Genomic DNA, 18401 nt, shown 5'->3' on the forward strand with positions numbered 1-18401 from the left:
TGCTCTTAGTTAGTAGTGCTATTTAGGAACTTAACTGAAGTCTGAGGCTCGGATTTCATTAGTCAGGTTTTCAAACAGCACCAGGACTCCGTATATTGTATAGCAGACTGTGCGCGCGATAGGAATTGGTGAAGGTCACAAGTGCACAAAGTTTAGGCAGAAAAGACATGAACATTTTCTCATTCCAGTGCGTTTCGTGGCTCGTATTATTAAGCTTCACTGGTCTGTTCGTCGCTGCTCTGGAGGAAGAAAACTTCTCCAACGGAGTCTTTGGTAAGATGTTTGTTGATGCTCCGTGAGAAAGGCATTCGGAAAACCTGAGGGGTTATTTTTATTTGGACGCGGTGCGATTCTTTCGTTTTTAATGTCTCCGTTTTCAAATCCTTCTGCTAATCCTGTGTTTTTACTGCGACATTTTTAATTTCCGGCATCTGTCTGAGGTTTAATGAATTTGCATGTAGAAGACGCTGCATGGTCCATTTACTTGACATTTCTTTAGTCGACCAGATGTTAGTTGCTGTTTTATGCAAGGATTTCTTGAAAGTAGGCTATACGTTTCAAGTTCATTATCACTATACGTAATCTTTACATTGCAATCTGATATCGTATCGATTAAAGGTGTGATAATAGTGTATAGTAAAGATATTATGGCTCCACCCACCTTGTATGTCAACTATGGAAATATTTACTGTTGCTACTTTTGTAGCTGTTTCATAAAGTATGTTACAACTGAAGCATTAATATTTAAAATTGTATTTTTATGTCAGATCTTTATTATGAATGATACAGTTTGAATGACATTGCTAATTACTAATGCCTTCTATTCAAATTCAAACACGTATATAATTACATTTTGAAGTATAATTTTTTTATAATATAATATTGAATTTATTTTATTTTTAATTATATGATTAAATATTTTTCATTTTTTAATTATATAGAGATTTTTTTATAACGTACTTTTTTATAATTATAAATAAAAAATATTATATTTTGAATTTTACTTTTGTAATATTTCAGTATTTGATGTAGTCCTATTTCTTCAAATAAAATTTTTATTTTATTTTATATTTTTTTTTAAATGGCTATTACCGTTACATAGGTAATTTTCTGGAGGATCTAAGGGACCTGTCAGATGTCAACAAAGCCAATGTCAAGTTTTCTCTGAGAAACCCGTCCCAACCAGATGATGATGTGTGTTACATTGTACGTGGCAAACCAGAGACCCTCAACAGCTGTGACTTCAACAACACTTCAAAAACCTTTCTAGTCATTCACGGGTGGACGGTACCTCTACACTTTTACATACATTTAATGAATTTTTCAATTGATTCTGATTCTTTTTCAACTCATCCCATATATGTTAGTGTTAATTTAGCTCTTTCCCTTTAGGTAAGCGGATTATTCGAGAGCTGGGTTGAGAAACTGGTTGCTGCCCTTTATGACAGGGAGAAAAACGCTAATGTCATTGTCGTGGACTGGTTGGACACAGCGCAGAACCATTATGCGGTGGCAGCACAAAACACGAAGATGGTGGGACAAGAGATCGGACTCTTCATAGACTGGCTGGAGGTTTGTGTCAGCAAATCAAATCAGGCAAATAATCATTCTCATGTTGTGCAAGTTGCACTGCTAATTTGTAATATTGTGCTCATACTTGATTCATAAGGAGACTACCAACATTCCTCTGGAGAAGTTGCACCTCATTGGCTACAGTCTTGGCGCCCACGTTGCGGGTTTTGCAGGAAGTCATGCAACTAACAAAGTTGGAAGAATCACAGGTAGGTTCACTGACTTTCTTTTGGAAATAAATCTTACAATATGTCTTAAATGCACCATACATGGACAACAATTAGGTGTTTTTGCAGGTCTAGACCCTGCTGGGCCGGACTTTGAAGGGGTCCACGCCCACAGACGGCTGTCCCCAGATGATGCCCATTTTGTAGATGTCCTCCACACATTCACCCGAGGTTCCCTGGGTCTCAGTATCGGTATCGAGCAGCCGGTCGGCCATGTAGATATATACCCCAATGGAGGAAGCTTCCAGCCTGGCTGCAATTTGAGAGGAGCTCTGGAGAAAATTGCTAGTTATGGAATACTTGGTAAAGACCTTGATCTGGGATATCTAAATATATGATTACCATTTACCTAAATATTTAACCAAAATTGATTGAAAAATAAAGGAAGAGTAAGCATACATGCACTTGGGGCCATTGGTTCTTGAATTGTTGATTGTAGCATTGTAGCAATTTGACATATAAAAATATATTTATTTAAAAATGAAATATTAAAAATGATATGGTATATTTTTAATTTAAAATTCTTAAAAATAGAACAATTGATATAATACAATTAAAATTAAAATTCACATAATAAAGTATAATACATTTTTTCTTATTTCTAATTAATAATTAATGCTTGCCATAACACAAAATAAAATATTATTTTGTAAAATATTTACACACACAAATTATGTAAAAGACTACAATTCAATATAAATTATATATATATATATATATAATAAATAATATTTATTAAGAATTACATTTTTATTTACCGGTAATAATAAATGCTGATTTATCGTAGCAATTCCTTTCTAGAAATTACTGTTATTTGTAACTTTCCCAAAGATGGAAAGAGATTAGTTATATATCAAGAGGTTGTGACAGCGTTTCATAATCACATTTTTCATAATCTGGCTTTCTAATCTGTTTTCGCAATTTACAACAAACCTTTGCTACAACTGATGCAACCCTTCGACAATGGAATCATTTATCTCTGCTAAGGAGCAAGATATTTACTTGTGTGACAGTAAAGTTCAAAATCATATCAGTTTCATTAATGCCCTTAGCCATGAATAATGCCATCAGATGCGAGCACGAGAGGTCCATCCACCTGTACATCGACTCCCTGCTGAACGAGGAAGAAGCTAGCAGGGCGTACAGCTGCGGGAGCAATGACATGTTCGACCGCGGCATGTGCCTCCAGTGTCGCAAGAACCGCTGCAACACTGTGGGCTACAAAGTCAGCAAAGTCCGCAAGGCACGAAGCGTTAAGATGTTCACCAGGACACGAGGCTCCATGCCATTCAGAGGTCAGTGTCAAGATTTTCTAGTTTCCTGTTTTCTATTTTAATTTTAAAGTTTTTTTTTTTTTTTTATGTCTATAGTTTTTATTAAGTTTTAGTTGATTTAGTTTTAGTTATTCTAGTACTTCAACTTAAACTAAGCGAAAATAAGAAATGTTGCGATGGCAACTAGCTGAAATACAAAATAAGTTTATATTTTATTTTAGTAAATGTTTTATTTCAAGTAATGAATGTTTTTTTTATGGTTTAAGTTTTAGTTAAAGTGCCCCAATTATGCTTTTTCTGAAATTAACTTTCATGTAGAGTGTAATAAAGCTCTTTGTGAATGTATAAGGTCTGCAAAAAAAGTAAAAAAAAAATCAAAGTGCACGAAAGAAAGACCAATTCTGAACTGCCTGAAACGAGTTGTCAGTAATTCCAGTGCAAATGTGTTACAAACCTATGTAATAAAGCCTATGAAGGTTTGTAACAGGGTGCGAGTTACAAAACCGTAACACTGCAAATTTGTTACCAACCTTTGTAGGTCTTAATCTTATGTATGTTTGTAACAGGATGTGAGTTACAACTGCAAATGTGTTACAAACTTATGAATGTTTGTAACAGGATGTAAGTTACAAACCTGTAACACTGCAAATGTGTTACAGTCCTATGTAGCTTTGTAACAGCATGTGAGTGACAAACCTGTAACACTGCAAATGTACGTAGGTTTGTAACACATTCGTAACACATTGTTAGGTCTGTAACACATTTGTAAAATGCCAGCCTATGGTCTTCATTGGCTGCCTGCGAGCAAGGTTTACTTTGCCCCGCCCTCAGCAGAGACCTGAAAGATTTTGGTTTGTGTTGTTGGCTCTGCAATTGCAAATCCACTTTGCATTCACATCCAAAGGATGAGGATTCGCACTTGAATTGATACAGTAAAATTGGCGCCATTATTACTGTTCGTATTACTGTGTATACAAGCGCTGAGAAAGATCCGGTGCTTAAAATCAGATATAGAATTGGTGTTTTGTTTCCGACATGCGCTGTAAGCGGTAAACCAATCACAACAGACTGAGCCATCTGACCAATCAGAGCAGAGTATGCTCTCGGAAAGGAGGGGTTTAGAGAGACCGAATCCTTTATCGAACCGCTTCAGACACTGCAATGTATATTGTGAGAAAATGATTTTTGACCTTGGATTCATGTAAACCTATTGTAGGAGTTGTCCAAGACAAAATAAGGAACCTTTAAAATAGCATATTAGGGGCACTTAAATTAAAAATAAAAACCCTGGTTGTGGGTGCTACAACATCTGGTCATTTTTTATTTCATAGTTTTTCACTATCAGCTGAAAATCAACTTCCTTGGAAAAATAAATCATTTAGAGACGGAACCAGTCCTGACAGTCTCACTTTACGGTACCAATGGTGAAGCAGAAGATCTCAAGTTGAACGTGTGAGTAATCAATACTTATATCTTCTAAAGATGGCTGTATTGTGTTCATACCAGTCAAATGTCAATGCTAACTATCTTTAAATTATTTCAACAAGCAGACAGGAGAAGATCACCACCGATAAGACTCATTCATTCCTCGTTATAACTGAGAAGGACATTGGAGATCTTCTGATGCTGAAGTTTAAATGGGAGGAGTCCACCTCCTCTTTACTCACTCTGTTCTCCTCGTGGTGGTATGGAGATTCCACAAATTTTGACGTACAGATCCATAAAGTCCGAGTCAGAGCTGGGGAGACTCAAAAAAAGTATGTTCCTACCAGTCTTGCTATATATAATGAACCTAAAAAGCTTTCAGACACTTAAAATTCACATTTCTGAGCCTCTTTTGCTCAATGACTTGAATGAATTGGTCTCAAGGAAGTCCGTTTTCCTCAAGTTCACACAGGTGTTCTAACAGAGTAACTCCAGGTGTAATTTATCACATTAACTATGAACCACTAACATTTCGCAACCAGAAAATGTCACAATATATCTTCATTTTGAACGTATCTACTGATTAGTATCTACTAATATAATTTCAAACCTAACAAAATTCAATTTTGCGAAATGCTTTGGTTGAAAAGTTTGCTTTCTTTACAATAAAAGCCACATGATGTGATGTTTCATCTAACGCAGTGATATTCACATATTTTTAAGTATCTAACAGCTTTCATTCCTTCATTTTTTCTTAGAATTGTGTTGTGTTTAAAAGATCACCAAACAGGAAGTTCAGTTCAAGAAGTTGTATTTGTGAAATGCAGGGAACCATGGAGGTCTTTATCTAAAAGGTGATAATAGCATAGGCTACTATAATTAATATCCTCACATTTAATCTAAAATAATTCTAATAACTGCCATTTTCTTTGTTTCAACACAGGCCTAAATTGAAGAGCCAATGAAACGATTTGAAAGAGATTTTGATGAAGCACTTCAACAAATGTATTTATACAGATGTTATTTATTAAGACTGCAACTGCACTGTATTGAATAATGTATTGCTATGAATGTGATTCATGCAAATGGATTGTGGACTTTTGTACTATCATATGGAATAGGCTTAAAAAGCCTTGAATTGTGATTGATTTAATTGAATAGCAGTGGATTTATATTTGAATGGTCATTAGTTAATTCAGTTTATCATTAGGCCTACATGTCATGCTGATTCTTCTGGCTACAATCACTGTCCAAGAATACATTGCATTACATTACTTATCTATCTGTTCTGTATTCAAAATTAAGTGTTTTGTTATAAATTATACTCTACAATGAGGTCACATTTACCGTTTTTCGGTGAGTTTTCACGTACGAAATCCTGCAATTTTAGAAGGAATCCACGTGACTTGGATGTCGCGTGGAGGCGAAATATTTCCACACGCATTTCGTTCAAGTTGGTCACGTGAATTCACCGCCTTAATAAATAGAAAGATGCTTGTTTTGATAGTGACTTATGTGATCTGTGCTTCATACATCGCTATACCTTTAACAATAACCAACAAAACCTTTTACCCGCAAAATTTCGCTAGTGTAACTAGTAAACAATTTTGGTATTTTGACTAAATTGTCTGTAAACACGGATAACTTTTCGATGGTACGTTTCCACTGAGGAAAATTTAAACGTGCATTAATACTATCACTTGAAATATTGAATGTTTAGTATGTTGTTTGAGCAAAAGAAACAATTACATCCAGGAGGCACCTTTTAAAGTCCAAATAAATCAACTGCAGTAGCCTAAGTTAATCAAAAAAAATCATAATGAAATGAAAACAGATGAAGCATCTACTGTGTGTTGAATGTATTTTATTATTGGTAGAAGTTAAATTATTCCTCTTTTGCACTTTACATAGGTAATCGATATTCATAAAGCAGGGAAAAATATTCTAAAAAAAGACCTACTGCAACTGACATTTAATCTGTCTACCACATCATACAAACTGCTACAACATTTTATACTTTTTTATGAAAAATAATGTGATGTACATTAATGAAATGAACTGTACTGTAAATGTGTCAAAATATATATAAAAATATATATGTCTGAGCTAAATGTATGTCTTTTTAAATGTCTTGAGATCTAAACTTAAAAAATGTTTTATACATTATTTTAGCTTTTTTTGCATTTCTTAGAGCACATTATACTCGTATAAATTAATTTACAAATTGAATTCTATTAAATGTGCTAAAAAAAACATTTAAATTTCCTATTAAATAGTTTTTGAACTTTTTTTACCCCATACAAGCTGAGATGTCACTCAGTTCTCTGTGCTTATCATGGTAACCACCCCAAGGACGACACGAAGAGATAAAATCGTGAAAGCAAATCCAGCAACTCAAACAAACTGGTGTCGCGAAATCACCCATCATACCAAAGAGTTTGTAAAACACTACATTTTGACCTTTCTGATATTGTTTTGAACCTGTGATTTCCGGAGGAACCAAATATGCAGAGACAACCAAAAGAAAGCCATTTGGAGGTTGACATCTACTGATTTTGTATTGTAGCATTCCCAAAAACCAGTTGTGTATGCGCGAAACTACAGCTATCTGTTGTCTATGTTTCTCAAAATTAGAATGTCATGTTCTTTGATTTCTCTGAAATAAATGTAGGCGACATTGTGTACAAAGTTATTGAGAGCAATGATTTATAGTTGCAAAGCTCAATCCTCAAATCAGCACTGGATTTAAAATAACTTTCTAAAGACCAATGGTGCGTGACACATGGGCGAAGTAAAGTCAAATCATGTTTGGACAGATGCTGTGCATGACTCTCAGCTGTGCATCTGGACAGCCTTCAATGATCAGTCAGATGTTTTGAACATTCATAAGTTGCCTCAAAAGCAATGTTTTCTTGCTTGCAGGGGTTTCTTGCCAGTTGGAAGGCCCCAGATGGAGAGATGTTTACCTGTCCTCATCAATCTCAAGGGGCTGTCCAAAAACACAGATAGTCCCAGCCATTACTCCTGAAATAGTGAGAATAGCCAGAAGAATTGCCCACCAATGTGCCTACGAAAGAGAAAAGAGAAGTTTCAAATTATATAAAGAAAACTGAGTTAAGGTAAATGAAGGAAATACAAAAAAACAGCCAATGTAAGATGCTAGCATGTTACATTAGACTGTTTCAAATGCTAACAACAAACCTTCATCCAACCGGCCAGGTCATCAAACTCATCCAATTTGAGGAAAGAATTTTTGAGCCTTGCAATTGGGCCGTCCGCATCTAGGATTCGGCAGACTTTAAACCTGTCGCAGTAGCCTCTGTTTCCAGAGCAGGGTGATCCAGGATCCAATGCAACACGTTTCCCACTAAAATAGCGCAAAAGAACCGAAGAAGTGGTGCTTGCGCAGGTTTTAGGTTTATCTACAGAGGAAAAAAAAGAATAATGCCAAGGAAGTAAACTAAAAATCGGATACAAGAACATATGTGTTTAATTTACATTTTATAAAGTAGTAATGTCAGCACAAACAGCTGTTTATGCATCTAATTTATTTGGAGCAGTAAACACATTCTGATGTGGCGGAACATTGTGGTTACCTCTCTGCTGGCAGCACATGTGGCACTTCTCCATCTTGTTCTCTCCCGGACAGTCACATTGCACCATGTCGTACAATGCGCAGAGAGACAGGCCACATTCCTGCGACATCAAGCCACAAGACATTGGTTATAGAGAACCTCACATTGTATAATAGGGTAATACACACACAAAAAAAAAATCCAATTTGTATCACTATGCTCATTAAGCCTAAATAATTCCATGTGTTTAGCTCGCAACCACACAATCTTTTGGATTTCTTTTGTCTTTTCATTCCCTAATCCCTACCCAATCTTCTTCATGCAAACAGATATTATTTATGACAATATGATGTTTTTATGACTTTGGACCAAGAAAAGGGGTATTTTGTATTACATATTGCATACATCTCAAGGCTATGCTCTGACGTTTGTGGAATATCTCAAAAACATTGTTTTTTGTATTCTGAATAGTTAAAAAAATGCATGAAAACCGATGTTAACAAACAGGATCCAAACTACATGTATATGTGGTTTGAAACTGGATTCAAATCTGGATATGTTTCAGTCTGAATGGTCTAACCAGATATCAATGTAAATATGCAGATACACTGTTTATGGACTACACTGAATCGAAACAGACACGGATTGAATCCAAATCGGATTAGAACAGTGTGAACACAGCTAAAAAGATATAAAAAAAAATCCATATTGGCCCTGTTGGACGTACCCCGTTGAAACAGACACGTGTGCCATCACTGCATATTGTCATGTTGGGCTTGGCGGCAGGTGCTGGACATACAGCAGTGGAACCGGAGCATACACTTTGGTTTTGGCACTCAGATGGTCGTTCACACATCAGCCCAGCTTCCTTGAAGACACAATGGGAGCTGCAGCACAGACCCTGGCTAGGACTGAGATAGATAGAACTGTAAGTTAAACATTTACCTAAGATCAGATTCAACAATGTAGGTTTTGTGGACCTGAAAAACTATGATAAGTTCAGGCATTCTTAGAGCCTATCCCAAATGGTGCTGTTGATGTAGCCTTTATTTGTATGTTCCCATGTAGTCCACTAGACCCTTCGGAAGGGGTGTCCAACCAAGCTCCGGGATGGACACTTTCCTGAAGTGTTTAGCTCCAACCCTCTATAAAAAACCAGCCAAGACGTTTTGAGTATTTCTGAAGACCTTTATTAGGTGGTTCAGGTATGTTTAACTAGTGTTGGAGATCCTCTAAACGCATGATCGCATCGGTGTCCAACTTAGTTCCTGGAGGCCTACCTTTCTGCAGAGTTTACTCCAACTTGCTCCAAACTAGTTCTCACCTGTTTGGAAGTTTTAAATAATCGTGAAGACCTTGATTAGCTGGTTCAGCTGTCAAATTGAGATTGGAGCTAAAATTTTCCAAAAAGGTGGCAACTCCAGGAGCATGACTGGACACTCCTGGTGTAAGGTCTCCCATTTGTCATTTTATTTAAAAGGGATTTTGCTATCACCCTCAGCACTTACTATCACCATTGATACATCCTTTTGGAAAGCCCCCTCTGTTGCGGTCTTAACAGTGGTCTGCTATCTAATAGTTGATGTGTCTTTACACCACCAAGGATGGGGTTGACAGCACTATTTGGGACCTTAGAGTAAAGTTTAATTTGTCCAAAAAGTCCAAAGGTCATCCTCCTGATGCAAACCTGCATTGTTTTTCGGGCTTCAGTCGACATTCAACGCCTGAAGGTTCCTTCGAGCTGTAGCAGCATGGATCGCTTTCATTGTGGCCCACGTCGCACTCCTCACCCTTTTCTACGATGCGGTTTCCACAAATGGGCTGCTCACTAACTGACAAGGCAAAACAGGTACATCTCCAGTCAGTTTTATCTCACGCCATGGAGCCATGGAGATCAGCCCCATTGTAGGAATGATTTAGGACTGAGACAAGCTAACATTCATTAGCATATCTATCCCATCCAAGAATTTAGACAGGGGTCATACCTACAAAGCATCTGTCCTTCTTGATATTCAGAATTTGATTCATGTGCCGCAGGCTGCAAGGGGAGAACTTGTCACTGTTCTCCTCAATCTTGTTGGTGGCTTGAGGGAACATCAAGAACCTTCCTTTGTTACCAGTGATCTCCAGGCCTCCACAGTCAGAACCCTCATCGTGCTGCCACAGACAAATCATAAAGTAAAATGTAAATGTTAGAGATGCTCCGGTTGACCGGCCATAAATGGCTTTTAGTTTTATTTGGCCGATCTCTATTCTGTACTTACACACAAACTGCATTGCAATAATTTTCCAAAATGTAATTTGTGTGGAAATATAAGAAGTCTGTGTACAGGACATTAACACAGGTCAGAGATGAGACACGCTGAAGATGGACGCAAAGAAGAGAACAAAGATTCACCAGCAGAGCCAATACTATACCAGGCACAACAAGCTCACTGTTCGCTATGTTTGAAATACAGGAATAAAAATTAAAATATTGAATTGGGGATGGGGGGTTATATGAATGAACCTTTGAAGGGAACTGTCTTTAAAAAAATTCAATGGCATTTTTTCCCCTCTTACCTTCGTATAAAGTGGTGTTTATAATCGCAGTTCTATAAGCGCCACCTACTGTCAGAGAGTGAATTTGCATTTTCATTCAGTCCGTCAGCTGTTTTTTAAAATGCAGTGGTTGCCTCGAATTTCAAATGGCTACCGATATTTTTGTTTAAGGCCAGTTTAGCCTTTTATAGAGCAAATTAACAAAAAATTAATTTGCTAATGATACATTTTTTTAAACCAAAAAATGTATAAATCATCAACCGGTATCAGAATCACCCAATTTGCTTCTAAAATAATCAGAATCGGCCATGAAAAATCATGATCAGTGTATCACTAGTGAATGTAAAAATGTCCAATGTTTTCACTGGCCAAATTAATTGTATTTTGTAAATATAAACAAATTTTGATTTTGATGGCTTCAACACAATCCAAAGACAAGTTGTCTCAAAATAAAAGTGAAAAGACGATAGAATATTCAAGTTAAACTGTTTTGAAACAGTCCACAATTAGCAGGTGAATTGGTAATAGGTGAGGGTATCGTGTTTGGGTATATAAAGAGCATCCACCAAAGACTTTGTCTTCGCAAGCAAAGATGGGTTATGGTTCATCACTTTGTGCCAGATTTCATGAGAGAATTGTCAAACAATTCAAGAATCACATTTCTCAATGAAAGACTGCAAAGTATTTAGGTCTTTCACTACCTACTATACATAATATTGTGAAAAGATTCAGGGAATCCAGAGAAATCTCAGTCCGTCCAGGGCAAGGCAGGAGACCTCTGTTGAATGTGTGTGACCTTTGAGCCCTCAAAATGGCATTGCATGAGAAACCGTCATGCTACTGTGTTAAATATAGCCACGTGCTCGGGAATACTTTGGAAAACCGTTATTACTTAGCACAGTCTGCCGCTGCATCAAGAAATGCAACTTGAACCTCTTTTATGTTCCATGGGCCTGAGCTCATCTCAGATGGTCTAAAAGACAGTGGAAATGTGTGCTGTGGACAGATGAATCCACGTTTCAGCTTGTTTTGGGGAAAAACTGACTTCGAGTACTCAGTCCCAAAGACAAAAAGGACCATCCAGACTTTCATAAGTGACAGGTGCAAAAGCAAATATCTGTCATGGTATGGGGGTGCATCAATGCAAACGGTATAGGTGCCTTGCATATATGTGAAGGTACCATTGATGTTGAGACGTATATTGGGATTGTACAGAGACATATGGTCTGCCATCAAGATGACATCTTCCTTGGTAAGCAAGACAATGCCAGGCCTCATTCTGCACATGCTACAAAAGAGTGGTTTCGTAGACACTACACTGTAGAATGGATGTACGTGACTGCTTGCCTACAGTCCAGATCTGTCTCTTATTGAAAATATATGGCCCATCATGAAAAGGAGAATCAGACAACGATGACCACAGACTGTTGAGCAGCTATCTTGTATCAGGCGAAATTGGACAATCCTCAATTCCCAAACATTTAGAAAGTGTAATTAAAAGGAAAGGTGATGTGACACAGTGGTAAACATGCCTCTTTCCCAACTTTTTTAGAGTGTGTTGCAGCCATCAAAATCAAAATTTGTTTATTTTTTACAAAATACACTTAAGTTGGTCAGTGAAAACTTTGAAAATCTTTTCTTCTTACTTTTGTCAGTTAAATATCTACATTTCCATGGCTATGAAGTAGCTATAAAACTACTTCCAGGTATACAAATTGAGCTTTTCATTCACACAAGCTCTGTGGCTCCAGGAAAGATACGAGACAACTGGGCCAAAGGCCATTGGCCCCTTTCCCAGTACTCCCCATAAATCACAGGTGATGTGGATCCTCTGATCTGCTCTGCATCCCAAATTCAGTCTGGAAACAATGAGCCATGCTTGTCAGCCCTCTGCTGTGAAATGTGACTTAACATGTAAAGGGAACATGGACAGCCGGAGAAGCGCAGAGCTAATCTGCCAAAGAGTCTTAGGAAGTGTGAAGAACATGGCTGCAACAGGTGAAAAAAGATCACTGAAAGGCATTTAGATATGCAACATGCCGATCATATTCTATAGTGTGACATGCTATGCTAAAGCCTGCAATCTTAACTAGTATTTGGCAACAGTATAGCAGCATGCATTTTCAAAACAAAACAAATTAAGCCAATGAAGATTGCATATTTGATCTGCAAACTCAGTTGCAAACCCTACATTGATTATAACTATTAATTAAACTGACAGAGGTTTGTCGGTGATATCAACCAGCTGGTGGTGACAGCAAAGGCAGACATAGGACTCACAGGGGCTCCAAGACTATGGCCCAACTCATGGGCAAAGGTCAGATGCACGAGTTTGGGAGAAAGGTAGTAGCCGTAGTTCTGAAGGGTGATTAGACCCGTGTTATGGCTGGAATTGCGACCACCCTTCACGATCATCTCAGAGCAGATTCCTCCCCAGTCATCTGAGAATCAGAGAAAGGACAATCTGAAATGAGATTCAAACTAAAAACATCAGTCCACAAACATAAAAATGCTAACTTCAGGCACATGTGTTAAAGCAAAGTCCAGTCCTGCTCCAGGAGGGCCACTATTCTATAGAGGTTAGCTTGTGTTTTAGTGCTGCAAATTCTACATTTACGCGTTTCTTGGAAATCGATGTGTCAGTGGGGTTTAGGTTGGCCAAAATATCTTCTGTCATGATTTACATACTGTAGAGAATGAGAAGAACCCGCTAGCAGAGTTGCTTACTTTTCTCATATGAGTTCCCCTGTGTTTCAAGCCTATATAATGCCAACAGACATCTTTACTGCTGATCACAAGCAGCTGGTCTTTTTCGCACAGCCCTAACCAATTACATCATCGCTGACTAAAGTCTGCTGGTGGGTGGTAAGAGAGGTTAGACTTGTAGTTGGTCAAGATCTGCTGGTCCATCAAAGTCCCAAGTCCTGGATTGTTTTAAACCAGGTTGTGAACTCTTTTAGTCTAGCAAAATCAAAGGTCAAGCTAATGTCTTCCTCAGATGTTGTTAGATTTGTGATCCCAACCAGGGAGCTGGATTTTGTTTTCTTTCGCGTGTCGGGGGGAATTTACAAGAACCATTCATTGTGGCTGGATAAACTGGCTAAACATAAAACTTATGTGAACTGTGGGTTTATAGAGGTTTTATGGTCATCATCTGTATCTCATGTACGCCACACTTCTCACATGAGGAATAGGTCTTCATTTTTTAAATTGCTGAGTCACTTGTCGCTGGTTCTAATTAACAGAAACGCAGGAGTTTTAAAATGTTTTAAAATAAAACTTTCCAATGTAATGTCTAAAAATTCCAAATGACAGCTAAATCAACTGACTGAGAACAAGATGTTTTATTATATAATAGTTTTATTATAAATTATTATTATTATTGTATGTCTGGATTATTAAACTTTATATGTTATTACTATAAGAAATAATCTACAATGTTAAGGACTTGCAGACCATGTCTATCCAGCTATAGTGCTATTAGAAGGAGAATGGTGTGGTCCAGATAAACACATTAAACCAACTATGTGAGCTATATTCAATTAGGCAATGGAATATAAATGCAGTGCATGGTTGCAGAGTTTGCTCATCCCAACTGACTAGGAACAGGGCCAAATGAAATGAAGGTGAACCGTTTACCGTGTACTCTAGTTCACAGGCATCTTTACAGAACTTTTGAGCTCATTCAACAACATGTAAGGTGACCAGGATGGTGCCTCAGGGACGTTGCTGCCTTTCACAGTTGCTATATCAGGCTCTTTTTCCACTGGACTAGCATGGAGCCATTTTTGTCACAAGGTTTTTAGGACACAAGGCTGTTGATTGGCACCACAACAACCATCATGATCTAGGGTTATACTCTGTGAAACAATCAGTGAAAAGTCCAAACCAACCACTTAGAGATGCAGAAGTAATTAACTTGATACCTGAGGCTGAGGACTATGGGAATATGAACATTTTAGGGTTTATTGTACCAGGTATAGAGCGTACCAGGTATAGAGCGCTGCAGTGATGATGTTTTTTTTTTTTTTTAGGCCAAACCGGAAGTTAGCATCACCATGGTTCCATCGACAACAACTCAATAGGATTTTCCATTGGCTTTTGGATAATTGCAGAAAATAAGCTCCCTTGGCCAACAAAATTTTATGATTCTTAAGGTACGGTCACATTTAGCTTTGTGCGGTAAAATTCTACTGGTGAAATGCAGTCATCATTACCAGTCATAATTTTTCACGTGAAGTGACAATTTTGGAAATCTTAAAGCCTTATTCGCTGCGTTTACCTATTTAAAGCAGTTTGGTTTTGGAACTGACCTCAGAGTAAGTATTCCTGCATCGCAGCACTAGTTTCACTAATGTAACCACACCATTAAACATTTTGTTCATCTTCGCAAATTAACACAACTTTTATAAAATTTGAAGCCTAAATACAATCGCCAGAAGTAAGAATCTAAACACAGATTATGAATGAACTACACCAGGGCCGCATGACTTCAACATCACCACAACTAAGCTTCCGACAACTCTTTCAGTCTTTATTTAAAAGACATTTTCCCTGAAACTTTGAGTTAGAATAGTTTGCAAGAGTGTGATTATAAACACAAGCAAACTAGAGAGTAGATGAATTTACCTGTTCAGATGTTTAATGTCCCCGACAACCTCTGTAGTCCCAATTAGCCACTTGTTAGCAACTGCCTAATACAAGACAAGTAAAGGCTTGAAAAACAATCACAAGGAGGTATTACTGATGTATTTTATGTTGTAGAATAAAACGTGAAATATCTTAAGTCTGTGTTTACCACACAACTTATTTCAGGAATTTAGCCAAAAATCCATTGACTTCAGGACAAAAATGCTAACTCGTTTCTGGGTTTTGGCCTACAAAAATACATCCCTGCAGCACTCTATACGACAAACAAAATGGGAGGACACATTTAAGATATGGTCCAAGTCATAATGCATTAAGATACTAGAAGAACCACCTATCTATCAAAAACATTGTATGATTGACAGAAAGCAATCCCTGTAGCCTACTCCACCATGGAGTAAATTAGTGATAACATGCCTAGTCAAAACAAGACCAAAAGACTGTTGTAGGACTTGCAGATGTCTTAGTTAAATTTTCCAGATGTTAGCATTAGCATCTATCGAGTTTCTTGACATGTTTGAGTGCTAAAGCACTGGAAGTCACTTCAAAGTCATCATCGCTGTGAAGTTTGTCAAAACAAAAGCCTGAATTAACAAGGTTTACACATGAGGCCCATCCCGTATGGAATTGAACGCAACTTGATACTGGATTTGCATGGTGTTTAAATGCTAATATGCGTGTCTAATGAAATCTCCTCACGTGAGGGCTTTGCCATGGAGACAAATGTGGAAAAAGGAATGTGGTTATCCAAGTTTTTGAGGTGGGGGCAGAGGTCTAGCGTGCATAGCTCTCTGGTCACATGTCACCATTGCCGTGGATTCACGCCCCCTTTCTTAGCCAATCACAGCGGGCGCTGTGGTCAATCCCATGGCAAGATTCTAGGATCTCAGCTGGTGGCCTGCAACTCCAACAGCAACAATAATAATCAAAACAATGACTGCTCAGTTTTCTAGCCATATGAAATCCCAGTGACATTCAGATTCTAAAACCAAGTTGAGGACAGTGTACATTTACAAAGCACTACCTCTGTGAAAGCATCCACTCTGAAAGATCTGAGAGCCATTGAGAGTCAAAATGTAAGGGATGTGTTGGTATATGAGTGAATACCTTCCTGAAAAGATCAACACTGGACTGGTGGGATAAGTTTGCTCGGTTGGGTTACACCAGACACGTTTGTTAGATCTTACTTGAACTGGGACATAACATGGACACAAATTGGTAAATCAAAGTTTTGTTGTAAGGCTGTACATTTCAGGTTTATCATGTTAATTATGGTAATATTTAAAACTTTTTTGACAAGGGTAAAAAAATTATTTCCACTTACGTAAATATGATATATAAATAATCATGATATAAAATTAGTATATTTATATAGGTTAATCATTTTCAGGAACCATAGCTAAAAAAAATACTAATAAACAATGGGAAAATAAATAAATAATACAAAATCAACTTAAATTAAGGGGCAATACATACTAAAAACAAATGGGCAAAATGAAGAGGCAATATATAAATACTATAAAAACCAAAAAATAAATAAATATTATGAATGTAAAATAAAGAGAGAAAAAATACTATAAAAGCAGAAAATTAAATAAAAACAAAAATAGGGTAAAAAATAAACAAATAAATATATAATGAAATGATGTAAAATTAAGACACAATAAATAAATAAACTAACAGGAAAAAATAAATAAAATTATTATTAATATATATCATGCAGCTTCTGTAATCATTTTGTTTAAACAGGGATGGATACAAATCCAGTGGAAAAATTAAATGGTACAATGCATAAATATTTCATATTATGTAAGTTGTAACTGTTGTCACACAACTATGCTAAGATGTAACTTAACTGGTGCAACTGGCCCCTGGTGTCTCCAGCAGGCTTCTTAACAAACCAGCTTAACCAGCAAGAGTTCCATGGTCAAAATGGACCATTCTGCTTGACTACATGGTTGTGCTAGTTCAACAGCTAGACCAGTATGAACTATAGAAATGAATGCTGTTCTTTTATTAATTAATTGAACATTGAAGATAGGAGATATCCCATTTTTGACATTCAGGATCTTGATAATGTCTAGATTAAAGGGAGCGACAAATGAGGTCATGTCCTGACATGTAGAGGAAGTTGCTAATGAGAAATGCAGCATTCATTGTGTAGCAGAATGTTAATTACAAGGTCAGTTTATCGGTGCTACAAACAATGAACCAACAGTTATTGCTTTGGTTGAAAGGGATTCAAATGATATACTGTAAAGTCTGCTTGTACAATTACGTAGACAACTGTATGCTGGTCTACTCATTCAATTGTGTCTGCTCGTACAATTACGAGAGTCATTGATAACAAATACTTGACCAGGGAATTTTGAAGTAAAACTGTTGACCTGTTTCTCTTAAAACTCTCAAAACTGCACACGCAATTATGCAAAAACTCACAGGAAGCTTGTTTCTCTGAATTTTACATGCGAGTACAGTCCTAAACATTTCCTAGAAGTACTTCCCAAAGACCACCACTCCACACCCAGACCCCCAACATCCGCACTGTCTGCAATTTTTCAATAGGGTGTCTAGGGTTTGAGTGATGTTATCAGATAACTTCACTTCAATATCATGTCGCGTCAAGGGACAACTGTGGATAGAGGTCACATACCAAAGGCCTATATGCAATACAAGCCCAGATGGCCACCATTGAGTATAATAATATTCTTCCACGTGACCTTTGTTGTGGGCGTCAATGAGGCGGCTTGTGTTACCAATCCCGTCTAGAGCGGATGGGCTGAAATATTACCTGGTTTTCCTTCCCAGGCCAGGCCAAGAACCCCGCTGAAGTCTCTGTCAGTCAAGAGATAAGAAAGACAGTAGTCGCTCCAGTCCATCTCGGAAAACACACTCAACAGCTTCTCAGGTCCAATGTGAGTCTTGCCCAAAGGACTACTGGGATCTTCCTCTGTGATCACCTGAAATTATCAACCATTTTTGTGTCAATCCAGACCACTGTTGCCAACTATTTTCAATGGAAAGTAGCTAAAGCCTGCTTGAAAAGTTGCTAAATGTCGCTAGATGACGCTATAGACTTTAGTCAGGTCGGACGCCATATTGAATTTAACGTGGATGAAAATGAGGCTGTGAAGGATAGA

General features: G+C 37.4%; 2 protein-coding genes across 3 annotated transcripts in view; one reads left to right on the forward strand and one right to left on the reverse strand.

Annotated features, from left to right (window-relative positions):
- Positions 1–6609, forward strand: lpl2a (lipoprotein lipase 2 a). 2 transcript variants are annotated; one of them, XM_082138232.1, is made up of 10 exons: positions 1–273; positions 1103–1287; positions 1393–1572; positions 1670–1781; positions 1869–2102; positions 2852–3094; positions 4405–4525; positions 4621–4830; positions 5257–5352; positions 5442–6609. In XM_082138232.1, the coding sequence occupies exons 1-10, from the start codon at positions 168–170 to the stop codon at positions 5461–5463; spliced, it is 1509 nt and encodes a 502-aa protein (XP_081994358.1). In that variant the 5' UTR covers positions 1–167; the 3' UTR covers positions 5464–6609. The 2 variants fall into 2 exon arrangements, with proteins under 2 accessions (XP_081994358.1, XP_081994359.1); XM_082138233.1 differs by having other exon boundaries at positions 2–273; positions 4624–4830.
- The window catches only part of LOC309475439 (disintegrin and metalloproteinase domain-containing protein 10), a 24967-nt gene continuing 12911 nt past the window's right edge, over positions 6346–18401 (reverse strand). Inside the window, exons 8-15 of the mRNA XM_082138225.1 lie at positions 18053–18221; positions 12895–13055; positions 10059–10230; positions 9761–9905; positions 8801–8984; positions 8095–8194; positions 7700–7920; positions 6346–7565 (exon numbers count right to left, since the gene is read on the reverse strand). Of these exons, the coding sequence (XP_081994351.1) occupies positions 7461–7565; positions 7700–7920; positions 8095–8194; positions 8801–8984; positions 9761–9905; positions 10059–10230; positions 12895–13055; positions 18053–18221 (1257 nt within the window). The 3' untranslated portion in view covers positions 6346–7460. The remainder of the gene's footprint in view (positions 7566–7699; positions 7921–8094; positions 8195–8800; positions 8985–9760; positions 9906–10058; positions 10231–12894; positions 13056–18052; positions 18222–18401) is intronic.

This window comes from Leuciscus leuciscus (assembly GCF_965113295.1).
Source record: "Leuciscus leuciscus genome assembly, chromosome: 15".
NCBI lineage: Eukaryota > Metazoa > Chordata > Actinopteri > Cypriniformes > Leuciscidae > Leuciscus > Leuciscus leuciscus.

What these genes read in the sequence shown, in the direction of transcription:
- lpl2a (XM_082138232.1), top strand. Translation starts at nt 168, where the DNA reads ATGAACATTTTCTCATTCCAGTGCGTTTCGTGGCTCGTATTATTAAGC. An exon ending in TAGTCATTCACGGGTGGACG is followed by an intron (nt 1,288 to 1,392) that starts GTACCTCTACAC and finishes CTTTCCCTTTAG; the next exon opens with GTAAGCGGATTATTCGAGAG. An exon ending in GAAGATCTCAAGTTGAACGT is followed by an intron (nt 4,526 to 4,620) that starts GTGAGTAATCAA and finishes TATTTCAACAAG; the next exon opens with CAGACAGGAGAAGATCACCA.